This window comes from Protopterus annectens, chromosome 1.part0 (genome assembly GCF_019279795.1).
Source record: "Protopterus annectens isolate FY-2018-M chromosome 1.part0, PAN1.0, whole genome shotgun sequence".
NCBI lineage: Eukaryota > Metazoa > Chordata > Ceratodontiformes > Protopteridae > Protopterus > Protopterus annectens.
In genome coordinates this window covers 904,903,708-904,921,603 of record NC_056725.1, presented here as the reverse complement: position 1 = coordinate 904,921,603, position 17,896 = coordinate 904,903,708, and the positions used below count along the sequence as shown (strand labels likewise).

The 17,896-nt window shown below is 38.7% G+C and overlaps 1 protein-coding gene across 3 annotated transcripts in view; it reads left to right on the top strand.

The window, feature by feature from the left end:
* Positions 1–17,896, top strand: part of COL12A1 (collagen type XII alpha 1 chain) — a 589,904-nt gene that overhangs the window by 185,565 nt on the left and 386,443 nt on the right. For all 3 annotated transcript variants that reach the window (XM_044063907.1, XM_044063925.1, XM_044063915.1), the window contains 4 exons: positions 8,621–8,770; positions 8,864–8,983; positions 12,939–13,103; positions 16,828–16,974. In XM_044063907.1, the coding sequence (XP_043919842.1) occupies positions 8,621–8,770; positions 8,864–8,983; positions 12,939–13,103; positions 16,828–16,974 (582 nt within the window). The remainder of the gene's footprint in view (positions 1–8,620; positions 8,771–8,863; positions 8,984–12,938; positions 13,104–16,827; positions 16,975–17,896) is intronic.

Here is a 17,896-nt window from a genome sequence, read left to right as displayed (position 1 = left end):
GGATGTTCCACCCACTCAAAGGGAACAGGCAGAGCTACAAATTCAAAAGTTGCTAAACAAAAGAGTCATCCATTCGGTCCCCGCAGACCAATTAGGATCTGGAACTTACTCAAGATTCTTTTTAGTTCCAAAGAAAACAGGGGACTGGAGACCAGTTCTGGATCTCAGCAACCTAAACAAATCTGTAAAGAAGTTCAAGTTCCGGACAGTAACACTGCAGTCTGTACTCCTATACTTGGGACAAGACAATTGGATGTGCTCCATAGACCTCCAGGATGTGTACTACCACATAAAAATGGACAGGTGATCCAGGAGACACCTGCGCTTTTGGCTGGGAGCCAGTCACTATCAGTTTTGAGCTCTGCCCTTTGGTCTCACTACAGGTCCCAGAGTGTTCACCAAGTGTATGGCAGTAGTCCTGGCTCACTTGAGATGCCTAGGATTCTGAGTGTTTCCATACCTAGACGACTGGCTGCTAACTGCCACCACCGAGCATCTACTAACTCAAGTGAGAGACACTACCCTGCTCCTCTGCTCTCAATCAGGGATTACTATAAACTATAAAAAAATGTGCCTTGCTGCCATTTCAGCGGATTATTTTTATAGGAGCAGAACTAGAGACAACAAAAATGATAGCCAAACTTCCTCTAGAAAGGATAAGAGTTCTTCGACATCAGATCTTGATCCTCCTTCCAAAGAAAAAAGTACAAACGAAAACAGTTCTGAAAATCTTAGGGACCATGGCAGTAGCAATAACCCTAATCCCCATAAGGCATCTGCACATGAGAATCCTCCAGTGGATACTTTCCACTCAGTGGTCAGTGCAAGAGCTGCCCATGTCCCACAAGATATTACTGATGGAATCCTGCAAGAAAGATCTTTGCTGGTGGCTAGATTCTACTCATGTGACGTTAGGCCGCCTTTTGTACTTCTCCAACCATTAGACATATTGACCACGGATGCGTCACAGATAGGGTGGGGAGGGGACATTATCTGGGAAGGACAGTCCAAGGAACTTGGCAGGAACATGAGGCCCATTTGCACATCAATGTCATAGAGATGAGAGTGGTGCTTCTAGCATTGCAAGCATTTTAGGACTCTCTTTCCCTAGGGACTATTGCAGTACAGACAGACAACATGTCAGTTGTATGGTATATAAACAAAGAGGAACCAGATCTTACCCCTTTGTCGAGAGGTCCTGAGAGTGTGGCACTGGGCAATCCCCTCCCAACGCTTTCTAGTAGCAATGCATATCCTGGGGAAATCCACTGTGATTGCAAACAGACTCAGCATAGTGATTCTGATGCCTCACAAGTGGTCTCTAAAACAACTGCTCTAATCCCCCTCTGGGGGAGTCACCAAGGGTTGCACTTGTACATGATTGGCCCTCGGGTCTCCTCTATGCCTTTCCTTATATCCCATTGATATCCAGAGTTCTTCAGAAAACCAATCACTTGGGAAGAGACTTGATACTCATCACCCCATTCTGGCCTCGTCAAATATGGTTCCCCTTCCTGTGGCCCCATCTTCAGGAGGAGTCGTAGATTCTGGACCCAGTTCCGGACCTTCTGATTCATGCATCAGGAACATTCCATTCTTCTCTTCAAATCCTCAAGTTGACAACTTGGCTGCTCCGATTTCAACCATAGCCAGGCCCCCTGAGCTCTCTTCTTCAGTGAAACCTATTCTGATTTCCTGTCATAAGGCTTTGACGAGAAAGTTATCTAGAAGTAAATGGAAAAGATTTTCTCTATGGGCCTTGGACAATCGCGTTGACCCTTTTTCTGCCCCAGTTGCTTCCATTCTTGAATTCTTAACAAAGTTATTTAATGAGGGTGCAGATGCTGCTACTATTCGAGTTCAGTTAGCAGCAACTTCTAATTTTCATTTTGGAAATTCCGGCCTCATTGTGATATCTAACAGACTTTGCAAAGCTTTTCTTAGAGGTACTCTTTTATTAAGACCTCCTATTGGGGCCCCTTCAGCACCTCGGGACTTGAATTTTGTTTTATCCTGATTGATTCCCCTCCCTTTTGAACCTGCATCATCATGTGATCTTAAGTACCTGACATGGAAAACCATTTTTTTGATAGCTATTTCCTCTGCCAGAAGAGTTTCAGCACTACAAGCTTTGTCAATAAAGCCTCCATACTCGATTTTCCACAGAGATAGAGTATCCCTGTGGACAAACCCATCCTTTCTACCCAAAGTATGTTCAGAAGCCAACTTAAGCCATTCCATAGAACTACCATTTTTTCCCCAACTATGCGAATAAGACAGAATATATGTTCCACCAACTGGATGTACATAGACAATCACACTTTTACCTACACAGAACAAAGGACTTCAGAATGAATGAATTGATCAATTATTTATATCCTTCTCAGACTCGAAGAAAGGTGCTCCTGTATCTAAAGTCACACTTTAAAAATGGCTATCAGATTGCATTACCTTTACTTACAGAACTCAAAATAAAGAGCTCCTCCATAAAGTGAAAGGTAACTCTAAAAGAGCCATAACAACCTCTTCTGCTTTTTGGGCTAGACTGCCAATTGATACTATTTATGCTGCAGCTACATTGGAAAGACCACATACCTTTATCACTCGTTACAAAGTGGATTTGGCCTCCAGGAACCTTCCTTTGGGGTCCACTATTCTGAAGAATCTACTCCCTTGAGCCACCCAAGAAAGATGGTGCTAGAGACGCTGTCCCAAACTGCTAAGAATGAAGGTAAGATAGGACAACAACACAGAAAGACGTTATGTACTCACCATAACATTCCATGTATATTGTCCATTCTTACATCCCACCCTCCTTTCCCTTAGCCTTCTGCTCCTAGAAGACTGAGTTGATATATTGGCTATTAATGCTCTCTGACCTTCTTGCTTCCTCTTTGATGTCTAAGAAATTATTTAATATTCTTTTTTTATCTGCAAACAAGATCTGAGGAGCTCTCCTGATGCATTGTGGGATATGTTTTTTTAGCCACGAGCTAGTGGAAGACCTCGAGCTTGCGTATAAGGCTGAGTCAGATCCGAGGGGGACAAGCCCCCTGCACCCCGCATGTGGGGGGCTCTGCCCCCCCGTAAATGAAATATGCCAACTCCAAGATTGCATTACAGTGGAAAAAAGTTAATTTCCTAACCTCAGTGTATGGTGATTGTGATACAGTGAGGTTAGGAAATTAACTTTTTTCCACTGTAGTGCGATCGTGGAGTTGGTATATTTAACTTACAAGGGGTGTGGGGGGCAGAGGCCCCCACCTGGGAGGTGCAGGGGGGCTTGCAATGTAGTAGAAAGTTTGTTTGTTAGGTGTTGTTATAGATGGAGAGGATGTTATTTAGATATGCATTGTAGTTTTCGATGTTATGAAGCACGCTTTCAGTGTTTTGAGTTTTCAATGTTCTGGGTTTTCAGTGTTTTGGGATTTAGATGTTTTGGTCTCAATGTTATGAAATTCAATGTTTTGAAATTTCAAGGTTATGAAGTAGACCCGTGTGTGTGGGGTAAGCAGTGATATTGATGTCCTGAAGGGTCGTATCTTTTGAATCAGTTTCAAAGAGAGAGAATGTGTGTTCCATCTGCCTACAACGACTCAAAAAGAAACATTATAGAGATTATGGTGTTACTTTACATTGTTGCAGCCTTGTAACAGTTGTCTAGAAATACAGACCATTTGGTGAATAATAGCTTATATATCTGAAACTTTCAACCCAGGGAAAGCATGAGGCAAAACCTTTTTATAGAAAGAGATTTGGATTATTGTATCAGTCTTCATAAATAGACTGTCTGGTCAGAGACAGATTAAAATAATTTAGCAATACATTAGTGATGTTATAGAAAACAAATAATTCTGTTGGAGGGTGGACAATAAAGCTTACCTGGAGTCTTCATGTTATACAGTTTGTATGGAGATAGGTAGCTGAGGCAGTTCAAGTGCTCTTTCCTTATTTTTGCTTAAAATTTATATTTTCCTTTCCATGTTTTCAGCTGCACATATTTACTCACTAAGATTAATGCTGGTACTTCACTTTATGGCAGATTTGTATGAGCTCCTGATCTATGCAGACCATTTAAGTAAGGCATCACTTCACATTTACATCTGATGGTTAGTTCAGGCAAAATTTGACAAAGTGCTTTCTTATAGAAAGCTTCTTAGAAAGTTAGTACATCACTCCTAAGGTGCTAAGTGGGATAGAATCTCTGAGTGAATTTGAAAATGCATAGTACACACATGCACGTACACACTCATCTGCACATACACACACACACACACACACACACACACACACACACACACACACACACACACACACACACACACACGTATATCAATGTAGAACAACATACCAAAGCCATTTAGTATTTAGCAAAGTTCTTATAAAATAGGTATGACGTTGTATGTAGTCTTATCTTATTGTACAAACCTAGTACTCTATACATGGTGTTTAAATGTAAATAACCCTCCTCAGGATTATACGCAATTCACTAACAACACTCCAGTCCCACAGAGGGAAACACCTACATGCAGCTGGGGTAGTGGTTATGATTGCAGTCATCCTACCACCCCACCACACATAATCAACATCAGCTCTGCAATAAAAGCAAGAAATACTCTGCATGGTAGGAAAATGAAACTACCAGAAATGGAGTCTTGTGGTACAGGTAAGCTTGTTACTACAACCAGACTCCATTCCCAACTCCAGTAGTGATTTGTTGGTTTCCCAGCCAACAGTAGCTCTTACTGCACAGGATCCCTGCATTAGCTTAATATGCTAATGTAACCTGGGCCATACTCATGACAATGGAGGGTGAAAGCTTTATAAACTGCTTCCTTCCATGACTGTGGACTAGGTAGTAGTCATGGGGTGTCTCAGGCAATTTGAAACTTAGTTCTTTAAAGGCGTTTTGCACTGGACTGCTCATCTGCAGCCCTGACATCAGTGACATTCATTTTATGAATCATTTTACAGCAGGACCATGCACAAGCAACACTGGATATAACTCTTTCAGGGAACTGCACATAGTGTTTGTCAGTCGGTTACTTTAGTTGGACATAAATAATGTATGACATTTCCATTTAGTGCATTTACACAACCACCAGTCAATCTAATAAAAAAAAAAATATATTGAACCAGACTGGGTGGTTGAATCCTAAAAAAGATACAAGAGAATAGATGATAACTCATAATTCCAGGATAGACTGATAAGTAAAACAGGAAAAATAAGCACAATAGGAGCAGGTAACAAGAATGCGCCTACTTAGCAAGCATCTGTATTGGGCAGACCTTTACTTAAGTTAATAGATATCATATTCAATGCCTGCTTGTTTATGATGTTAATCAAGTTGTCTGGAAACTTTACAGAAATACCATGTTCTATGTAAGAACAGCAATACAAGAAAGGTTTGCAGGAGCAAGTCTCATAATTTACTGGTAAGAAAATACTTCATGTAGATGCAATATAATATTTCAAGTACATCTTAACCAATGGACCATTTTAAGGGAAATAAGAAAGAACTTAAAAGCAAAAACCCTGAGTGAGTGGGGAGAAGCCCTGACCCCTCATACAGGGCATCCAGAGAATGTCACTCATGCAACCCCTAATTTAATAGAACATGCTCTGAGGCTGTACAAGCTCAGAGCAAATAAAGGCAATTTGAAGAAATGGCCTTTTGGTTACTGCAAACAAACAATGCAGTTACCAACGTAAATCGTATTAAAGGAAAGGATACCAAAATAATTTGTGTTTGTGGGTCACAAAACACCAACAAAAGCGATTCAGAGGGGGGAGGGAGGGAGGAAGCTTATGCCAGGTCAAAGTAATTTATGTTTGTTTGACTAAATGACCGGTCTAGGGAATATGTCGTTGGACATCAGCCACTGAAATTCCATCAAGATCTTTGTGACTGTGCCACACAACAAACTGATGAAAAAAATGCTTCCGTTATCAAGAAAATGTTTGCATACAGACTTGTGCTATAGTACTGGGTTCCACATGATGAGAGTTTTGACTGACTTTTGTGATGAGTGCTTAATGAAGAAGCTGGCATTTTTTTTTCCTGCGAAAAGTCACTGAGGGAGAAAGATATGAATGAAAATTTCAAGTTTAACAGTGAAATAGAGAGCCTTACATTAGTGGGGATTACAGAAGGAGGCACACTCATAACTTCAGGTATGTCATCAGGTAAATGCTGTAGGAAGAATGTTTGAGATAAGTAAAAGTATTCTAGGTACAGGCAGTAGTAACAAAGTAGAACATGACTACAAAAATAGTGTTTCATCAAAAAAAGTGCAGACGTCATCTAGAACTGAGTTTTTCTAGCTGTATTATCTATACAAAAAATGGACCCAGATGAATTAATTTTAACTTGGGCACAAATTATTTCTTATTCTTGGAACACAGTGATAAAAGAACAATTAACAGGATGCTTTTAAGATTGTATGAAAGAAAACAAATCAATGTTACACAGGAAAAGTTCTTAAACTTGGGAGAGATGATCTGAGTGGGAGAATCTGTGAGACACTTCAACAGCTCTGTAAATTATGGCTTGGCACAGCCATCAAGTTAAATAGAAAGGCCATACATACATGGTTAGTGTGTATGTGGGGGGTTCTGTAAGTACAAACAGTTTATGAAGGCAGTTACCAAACTGAAAGTGTGGGTATAAAGAACTTTGGTGAGGCCATGAGGAATGATTTCTAGATGGCCTCAAATGGGTTCTGCCAAACAGCTCAGTGACACAGGATGAAAGTGTGGATGTTTGCCCATGGTGTTCACAGTGAGGATGGAAAAACATTGATTTGTGATTGAGACACTGTCAGTAGTTAGAAATAACACTTTCAGGAACTTCTGAACCTGGTGTTCATGCCCTCCTTTGAGGATGTAGTGTCTGAACATAATACTCCATGTGTTGCGGGTCATCATTTGTTAGAAGCTGTTAAAGTATAGAAAATAAAGTGAATCAATAGTTAATAGGATTTATAGATGTGACTGACTTGCAATAGGGGAAATATTTCATAAGACTGAAATATTTGGCCATAAATAGAATCATAAAGTTCATAAAACCTAAGCTGATATTTTGATGACATTTATTCTTCTTATTTGGTATGGCTGTACTGCATAGCTAATGTTACTGAAATGCATCTGAGAATGTGTAAACATCATAGTCAAAGTGTTAATCCTTCAACAAACAGAATAAATTAGTTTCAGTATTTAGATGATAGTTTGCCTTCTTCCAGTCTCCATTAAAATCAGGCTCAGTTACTTTGTGTTGTTTCTTTCTGACAATAATGCATTTAGATTTCTATTTTTGTACAGATGAGAAAATACTTTTAATCCCCAGGTGCATGGATAAGTCATTGCTGTTGTTGCAGAATGAGCTTTGTAATGTGAAGCATGTAAACCTCCAACAGTGATAAGTGTGACTTGCAACTGGAATGGTTTCCATGCAAAGACTAGAAGCAATGATGACTGGATTCCAAAAAATGCGATGGTAACAAGATCTGGAAATCAAACAAACAATGACTCAATATGTTTATGTCTTTTGAATAAACTTTCTTCCAAACTCCTCATGCAATGTGTAGTTTGATTTTAGTATTTTCAAAGTGTATTACACTAGAATCTCAATCTGTTCTAATTGAGATTCTAAATGAATGTTGTTAATGTTTGTGTGTGTGCATGCACATTTACTGTCCTGTTGAGTATTTTATGTTGTCTTCCCTGTGTCTGTTTTGTATGTGCCTTTTGTGGGCATAGTGTTTCCTCTATTTTCTGATATTTGTGCTTCTCTTGCTATGTCAAGTTGTGGAAACTTCTGCACCATCTGTGCATTATAATTTCTTCACAATGGAATTGTTTTGCTGTTAAATTTTCACTTAAAACTAGATGGAAACAAAATATGGCTGTAGTAAATTAATCTAAAAATATAGCCTAAATGAGCAATGTGAACACACACATATGATGAAGACATTTGTTATTTATTTATTTCATTTATTTCCATTTTCCCACTACCTGCTTAAAAGATTCCAAGTTTATGCGGATCCTGAACCTATTCAGTGAGAGAGAACAAGCCAGAAAAACTAACCTTAGATGAGGTGCCAGCCTATTTTAGGGTCTGTGTAACACATACATACACACACACACACACACACACACACACACACACACACACACACACACACACACACACACACACACACACTTATTTATGGGCAGTTTGGAGGATCACCATTTCATTTACAGTACATCTTTAAAATGGGGGAGGAAACATGAGCATTCAGTAAAAAACCAACACTGGCATATGGATACATGGGGCATGCAGAAAGGGACATGGAAGATATCCCCAGCTGAGTACCAAACTGAGAACCAAGTACTATGAGGCAACAACACAACACCAATGGCTGCACCACTGTGTCACCTCAAAGGATATCTTGTTTCAGTTGTTCTGGAAATGAAAATCATTTGCACATTTGTCACCAGACACCAAGTAATACTCTTTTCTTCATGTAAAAAAATAAATATGCCACTTCCATTACATACATCTTTTCATTAGCATGTATATAAAGTAAGGAACATTGTTCTAGTTCCCAGCTCATATTTGTGATTTCTGTATGACAGGTCCAGAATGTATCACAACAGCTCCTGCAGATATTGTGCTTCTGGTAGATGGTTCCTGGAGTATTGGGCGACTGAATTTCAAATCTGTCCGAAAATTCATTGCTGATATTGTTGGAGTGTTTGATATTGGTCCTAGAAAAGTTCAGATTGGTAAGCTCTACTTGATTTTTTTGTGATTTTAGTCATATTATGATATTATGCAACTACATTATAATCATAATGATATGTACTTTTCTTATTTAGGTCTTGCACAGTACAGTGGAGATCCAAGGACTGAGTGGCACTTGAATGCACATCGAACTAAACAGTCTTTATTGGATGCTGTTGGAAACTTACCATATAAAGGGGGCAATACCTTAACAGGTAAGGAAGCTATGCTGAAGTGTTTACACAATTTAATCTCATGTGTAGAAAACACTGATTTTAACATGAATTTCCTAGTGTATTAATTTGCTAAGTCTTGTTTTGTGCACTATGAAGCATTATTCTGTCATTATTTCCAATTAATGTAAAGCAATCCTTACATTAGTGCCATCTACTTTATCTGTTTATTTCCTTTTCTATTTCGCTGATCCCAACCACTATAACCAAGTCCTAAGCTGCTGCAACTTGGTGTGTGTGTGTGTGTGTGTGTGTGGGGGGGTCATCTTTTTCCACATTGTAGTGGTCTGTTTCAGGGTTGTGACTTTGCAGTACTGACACTTGCAGAAGTCATGTAGTCAACTGCACAGTTCCATTTTCAGATGGCTTATTACAATCAATCATTTTATTAAAAGATGCTGTTGTCAGGCAGTTTCCCACAAAAATGTCAGTGTGAAAAGTCTCTCACAGTGCTAAGAATGATTTTGTTTAGGTGGTGAATGTTTTGATTCATATTATGTATGCATTACTTGAAAATAATGCAACCTACAAGATTATTGTAGTTGCCACTTCTTTTTCTTTGGTCACTGAAGGAGAAGGCTAAACATATTTCATAGGTAGTGCAATTTAGCACATACATGTATACACACACTCACCTTCATGCACACATACACAAACGCGCACACACACACACACACACACACACACACACACACACACACACACACACACACACACACACACACACACCCTCATGCACACATACACAAACACACACACACACACACACACACACACACACACACACACACACACACACACACACATGTACACACCATGCACAATTTATACAGTGCAGTTTTTTTATGGAACACATTTAAAATGCTGAATGGATAAAACACCAAACAGTATAAGATCAACAACAAAAGGTCAAAAACAGTAAGTTGACAAGATTGCTTTACATTAGGGAGTGTTTTTTTCACTTTTTCTCATTGTAGTGAGATCTTAGATTTGGTATATGTAATTAGTCAGGGGTGTGGGGGTGCAGGAGTGGCTTGTCTCCTGGAATAGAATGTGTGTCATTTTTTTCTGGGTTTTGAGCTTTAATCTTTTGTAGTCTCTGTTTTGGCCATTCAGCATTTTAAATGTATTCTGTTTTCTATATGGTGGGAATTCAAAAATCTTCTTTCCTTGGATACACACATGTTCCTAAACAGAAAATGGAGCATTGCAGCTTTACACCTTTGTGCTGCCACCATTTCATTGAAAAAATCTTATTAACACATATTTGCTGTTTTTAATAGACAGCATACTACCTTAAATATTTTTTGTCCATAGTAAACATTACGGAAAATCAGAAAGCCATAAAAAGAGATTTAGAAAGATGACTTCTGGATTAGCCAGGCATATTCTGGTGAGTCCCTGCATTGCTTACATGATTTGTTTTTTTTTCTCAGTAAGATCTCTATGCCTATTTTACACCCAGTGCTGATAAAGTCAGTATCATGATTGTCTGCAGTTAACCAAATCCCACCCATGTAACTGTTCATTATACACCTTGTGACCCATCAGAAACCTGCATCCCATTAATTATATTAATTAATTATCTTTCCCGAAAGAGAAGCCTGCCATAATGATCACGCAGTATGCCATTTACTGCTGATGTCGCTATCCTTTCCTGTGTGAAGGTAAAGCCACTGGTAACCTTATGGTAACCCATTCTTCTACTTCCATGACATCTAGTATACCTCTGTGGTGTAGTCACATTCTTTCTCCTGTTTTTATTTATTTATTTATTTATTTATTTTTTTTAGTTCTTAGCCTGACAAACTAAAGCTTTCTTGGGTGATACCACAGAATTCAAGCTCCCATTTCAGTACAGAATTTAATTTCTATGGTGACTCAGCAGTTCCTTTTCACTACCTGGAATGGAACAGATTCACTAGAAGCACAGGACAGCCAGTTCACTCACTGGCAGATGTTACTACTTTCCTGAAGTCTTTGTTTGCTTGAAGAGATGGTTGCAGAGAAGGGGAACTATACTTGATTTTGATGTGTTTATATTTATAAGGGGAGTTGTATAAGGGGAAGCAGTACCACTTTTTTATACAATGAAAGACAAATGTACTATGAGACCAAGTCCAAATGCATGCTCTTGCAGTCAAAGAAGAGGAAGAGAAAGGAAGTAATTTAAGAGGGGAATATCTCTGGGTAACCACAGTGCATTCCTTTTATAGGGAACAGTGACCAGACCAAAGCTAGTTCTGAGCTAAACAGGAAAGAGGAATTTGCACTGGGAAAGGAATATGGCTTTACTAGATCCATGAGTATTTATCAGCAGGGCCTGAGCAGAAGAGCTTGTAATGAGGGAGATTGATGAAAAAATATGCAGAGTAATATAAACTAAGATGGGATATGAGCAGTTTGAATTCAAATCAGGATGCAGTACAATTCATCTAATGTTTGTAGTCAGACAGGAAGTGGAGAAGAAGCTGGAGATGAGAAAAAAAAATAGATTTGGACAAATCACATTACAAAGGTCCAGGAAAGCTGATTTGGGCAGTCCTGCAATGGTTCAAAGTCCCAGAAACATTAGTAGAATTAGAGCAGGCAATGTAGATATACTCAATAATACAAGTACAGATAGCTTTTTGACTCAGAGAGTGGTTCCCCATGAGAGTGGATGTGCCTCAGGGTTCAAAACTGAGCCTGCAGCTGTTCATACTGAAGATGGACCACATTAGTGAACAGGTCAGAGGTGAAAGAGCAACAAAGCTGCTGTATACAGCTAATGTGGCATTGCAGGCAGACTCTGAACAGAAACTTTATCAAACTAAAGGCACATGGGATGAAACTGAGTACAGACAAGACACTAGTCATGGAAGCAAAAGGGGGAATCAGAACAAGCTGAAAACTGAGATGGAAGGGAAAATAGTGGAAGTGATTAACAGCTTCAAATATCTGGGAGGGGTGGCTGAGGATAAGGGAAGTCTGAATGGGGACGTCAAAGCTAGAATCAGAAGGGCTGCAGCCAACTGTCATCAGCATGTCAGGCTAGTGTGACTCAGAAGAGTGCTAAAGAAGCTAAAATGTAAGGTGTACACAATGGTGTCAAGACCAGAACTTCTGCACAGCACAGAATCCCTGGCTGTGAGGGCAGAGCAATTGAGGAAGCTGGGGTTGATGGCGGTAAAGTGCCTGAGACAGGTTATGTTATGCATACTCTGGGACTGGCAAAGAAATAACAATATCAAAGCTGAAGCCAGGTAGGTCCAGTTCAGAAAAGGTTGGAAAAAAAAAAAGATTATGGTGGCTCAGGCACATGTATATGAAAGCAGAAGACAAGCATGTGAAAAGGATTTGGGACAGACAGGAAGAAAGTTCGAAGAAATGAGGATGTTCAGCAAAGAGATGGATGGACTGCATGAGATCAGACCTGTGACAGTCAGGCATGACAGAAGAAGAAGAAGGTAGGCAGGGGCAATGGATCGTGACAAGACCACTAAAACACCATGTAGAAAAAAGTGTTGAAAAAGGGGACTGATGATAATAGTGATTATGGTATTAACCACCCAGCTACTGTATTCCCCTTACTGAGCCACAGTGGAAATTACCATAAAACAAAAACAGTAGAAGCCAATCTTCTAAAGGATCATGGGGTACAGGAGATTAACAGTATTACCTAATGAGATTTTAGGTTTTGTGGATGTGGATTGTACTAACTCTTGTTAATGTCATATTTATTTAGATGACTGGCTGGGGAGATGGCATCAAAGGGCACAGATTTAGGCACATAAACATTTGTGCAACTTGTGTCTAGTACAACTTTAACTGAGACAGCTTAATACTAGTTAAATCTGCTTGCTGTTTAATAAACTGTCATAATTGTTCATTGGTGTGTCCTCTGGTTAATCATTGTTGGACTAATTATTTTCTTCATATTTGTTTACCTTTTTAGGGTTGGCTTTAAAATACATCCTGCAGAACAATTTCAAAACAGAGGTTGGTATGAGACCAGATGTCCACAAAATTGGAGTGCTCATCACTGACGGAAAGTCACAGGATGACATTGTAGCACCTTCAAGGAATCTCCGAAATGAAAACATTGAGCTGTATGCAATTGGTAAGTGGTCCACTTTGTATGCATTTTCTGGTTAAGTTCCAAATACATTTCATCATATCACAAGAAGCATTTTTGAAAAAAAAAAACACTACATATTTCCTGTTAAAATTTTCGCTAGTTGTGCAAAGAAATGTGAACTGGCCCATTTACACATAATTGCAACTGGATGTAGAACAGAATTAAACAAGAGTAAAAGAGAATTTGTGTGATACTATGTGAAACATAGTTTATGCAAGTGTATCATACAGTTAATAATATTATTATTATAGAGTGGAATGTGCAGTTAGTAAAAGAAATAAAATGCAGTGGAGCTTTTCATTAATTGTCAGTAGTAAATATTTTAGTGAGAATGAAAGACAAGCTTTGATAGCTAGATGGATGAGTATGAATAAGTACAGGGTGCTGTTGTACTGCTGAAAAGGATTACATGAAAAAGAAGAAATTACAAATTTTGTCTTAGATCAAGGCTTGTAGGACAGAAAAGAAATAGTGGGAAAGTGAGAAGTGTAGGTTATGACTAGATATGTGTAACAAGAGAGGAAGGATTGTGCAGTCACGAGAGACATCAGCCCTTAAGCAAAACACTAATGCAGATGAAAGGAAAATACAATAATGGACCAATGCATTACAATTTGATTATACCAATTAAAACATTTCCATGTTTTGTAGAAAAATAGTATAAACTGAGAAAAAAATGATCACAATAGTTTTCTTCCATTTTGCTGAGTGCTTGTCAGTTAAAGGTACAGATGTAGCTGCCTTGTACTTTGCTTTTTGGGGAAACAAGATGAAGGAACATAAGGTTTACTCTTACAAAAGCTGCCAACACTGGTGACCAGCAAGCTATTCCTCTTTGAATAGAGAGCCAGTGCTTATAATCAGCAAAACACCTTTGCTCTCAAGAGATATAGCAAATAAAGAAAATGTTTACTCATCTCTGCAGCACCACCTCTGACCACTGACTTGTGGGTTGGCAGTGCTGTGGATAGCTCATCATAACCTCATATATTCCTTTTTTAGATTTCTGATGCACTTTCTTTCTGTCAGAATGGGGCAAAAAGCTGATCAGCAGGAAGTTAAGACATCCTACTGCAACTAATAGGAAACTCTTTGTCTATATATGATCTAACATCTAGGGGCACCACGAGGCACAGTGTGCTACTATGGTCATGGTTCCTCCTACACATTTTAGGCTTAAGGCATCTAATGGCTTCCCATGATCCTTTAAGTCTTGCCTGTTTATCCTGTACACTCTACCAAGGGCCTTATGCGCTGAAAAATTCCTTCATGCCTTTCAAAAGGGAAATGGAGACATTGGTTAGAAGATCCTACTGCTTATGCTGGGCATCTGAAACCTGGAACTCCAACCAAATGTCCAACCCTTTTCATTTGTGCTTCTGGGTCAGCTAAAGTAAAGGTGACAAAACTATGCTCACATGGCAGGCCTCCCTCTGCTTTTCTGTTTACTGCATTTTAATGTGCTAAAAGCCACCTTCAGTAAATTCGTGGGGAGAAAAGCACAACAAGCAAATGCAGTTTACATTTAGAGTCATTTTTGTTTACATACAGTGACATCATATCAGTACATCTTAGGAGTCATTATTTAGTACAGGCAAGTACAGATTAGAGACATTGTTTACATTTAGAGAAAAACAAACTTGTATAAGGAAATACAATAAAAAACACTCGTATGCAGGTCCTTGTGTCCACAGCAAAACTACAGCAAAGTATCCAAAAACAACAGGAGGGCACAAGATAGGCTGTAGGTTATAAAGCTTTAATCAGGCACAAGCGCCTTCACATCTGCTTCACCAGATGCATCTGAAGAAGCAGATGTGAAAGAGCTTGTGCCTGATTATAGCAATAACCCATGCCTGGGTGTGGGTAATGCTGGATTTACCCACAGTTGGCGTGGTTTGATCCCGAGGGCAAAGCCCGAGGGACCAAACAAAGCCAACTGTGGGTAAATACAGCATTACCCACACCCAGAAGTGGGTTATTGCTATTATACCATGACATTATTTAAGAAAAGAAACTATTACTTTTCTTAAATAATGGCATAGTATAATGCCTGTTTACTGCCCTTCCGCAGATGTCTGGCATCCGGCAGTTCTGATGTACTGCGCCTGCGCAGTACATCAGAGCTGTGAGCAAAAGCACGGAGAAAGCAAGATCTCCGTTGCTTTTTACTGTTTTCGCTATGTTAAATGGGTTTAACATAGCGAGACAGTTTTAAAATAAGCAACGGAGATGTCCGTTTCTTATTTTAAAACTGTCTCGCTATGTTAAACCCATTTAACATAGCGAAACAGTAAAAAAAGCAACGGAGATCTTGCTTTCTCCTTTGCTTTTTTTTTAAAACCTGTCTCGCTATGTTAAATGGGTTTAGCATAGCGATACAGCTTTAAAATAAGCAACGGAGATCTACATTGCTTATTTTAAAGCTGTCTCGCTATGTTAAACCCATTTAACATAGCGAGACAGTGTTTTAAAAGTAGAGTTATACTAATGGAACATAGCGAAACAGTAAAAAAAGCAACGGAGATCTTGCTTTCTCCTTTGCTTTTTTTTTAAAACCTGTCTCGCTATGTTAAATGGGTTTAGCATAGCGAGACAGCTTTAAAATAAGCAACGGAGATCTACGTTGCTTATTTTAAAGCTGTCTTGCTATGTTAAACCCATTTAACATAGCGAGACAGTGTTTTAAAAGACCTTTTTCCATTAGTATAACTCGATTTACAATGTGCACGCTGGCCAATCAGCGTGCACGTTTTGGGGGGGTCATGGTATAATAAAGCTTTATAACCTGCAGCCTATCTTGTGTCCTCCTGTTGTTTTTGGATACTTGTACTAGGGCCACAAAGCAAAAACAGTTTACATTTCTAAATAGCACAGCACAGTTTTCCATTTATATATTCTTTTACAGTTAGGATTATTACTAGTGTATACAGAAATGTGCAGTTTTACAGACTGTAGTCAGTCATGCCTCTGAATCTGTTAGGACAAGAAATCTTATACCCAAAATAATGGGGGACAAATGCCCAAAATAAGGGCAGATTTTAAATATTGCTCTTATAAACTTAGAAAGTTGCTAGAATATCATGATCTGTGTTAGCATGCATTTTCTAAAGGATATGAAGTCTGAAACTGAAATGTGTGCCATTTAGTTACCTAAATCCTAAATGATTTGTCAGAAAACTGCACATTTTATGAAGAACAGACCAAAATATATGGCAAAAATCTGGAGATTCTATGAAAGTTTGGACAGTTGCGGGGTATGTAGAAGGAGAAGAAAAGTATGCAAAAGTGTGGATCTCAACAAAAGATAATGAAGGGTTTATAAAGGTGGAGAGAAAAGAAAGAATAACAAAGGAGAGAAGTAAGGAAAGCAGAACTGAGAGGTTTAGAAGAGTGGAAATACAAAAATCTGTCCCAGTGGTATATACCAGTGAGTGCAGAAGGTGATTTGAATTTTCTTTTTGATGTTACAGGAATAGGTAGTTAATATTTGTAAATAATGATTTTATGATTGTAGGAACAGCTTTTGGTTTTATCAGGTTTACCATTGCAGTGTATTGTCCTCTAGAGTATTACTCTACAAGTAAAAGCTAGTAATTTAGGGCAAAACTGCAAAGTAAAGAATAATGCTTGCTGCAAATATTGTACTTTTTATGGACTATGGCGGCAAACTCTTTACTCTGATATTCTCTGTTAAACTTTCTAGGTATTAAAAATGCTGATGAAAGTGAACTGCGAGAGATTGCAACAGATCCTGATGAAGTTCATATGTACAATGTCAATGATTTCTCCTTCCTGAGTCATATCGTTGAGAACCTCACTATTAATCTGTGCAACAGTGTAAAAAGTTCAGGTGAGTTATCAGTTGAAACTAGCCTTTTCATACAGCGTGTGCTGTTTTATTTTACAACAATCAAACTATATTAATTTTTAAAATCAGTAAAAGGAGCATGCTAATTTTGGTATGTGCTTTCTAGCGACAAAGCAGACCCTGTCCTAACTTATGCTTATACAGCAACAGCATGTTCTGTTGAGAAATCTTTGGTTGTAACTGGCTAGACGCTGTAATTAAGTCCAATATATCGGACCTCACAGTCTGTTCTTCTGGTGAACAGACATAAGTATACACAATGGCACAAATGTCTAACTTTGCAATCATTTAATTTTGCCTTGCTAGAAATGCATGTCTAATTGAAAGATATAGCAGTTAAGAATGCATGTATTGCTTAAAGATTTATTACAACAAATGTTTTACATTTCTTTTTGGACTATGTATAAAATTTTATTTTCATTATATGCTGTATCATAACATCTTAGTACTGGTTTCTCCTAGAAATAATGGATACAAAGGTTCTGTCATCAGAGAAAGGAGGCTGAAAAATGTTAAGCAGTACTGAGTGCTTAATTTCCTGTCAGTAGCATTATATGCCACTTAAATGAATATGTTGCAGTCAACCTGAATTCATTACATCCCTCAATCCACAACCCCTTTTTCCCACTTTTTGCACATGGGGTTGGGTATCACTTCAGCAGTGACAATCATCTGGAGTCAGTGTTTACACTGCCTGGTGGCTAGTCCAGTTCTTTCACACCACACACTCACACTCTCACCTATGACCAATTTAGAGTGCCATTTCCACCTACTGCCTGTCTTTGGAATGTGGGAGGAAACTGAAGCACCTGGAGGAAACATTACTTTTCATTATTCCTATGTTATTTCAAAAGCAGATGCTTAAGAAATAGAAGCAACTCATGAATGTAGAGCTGTTATTCAA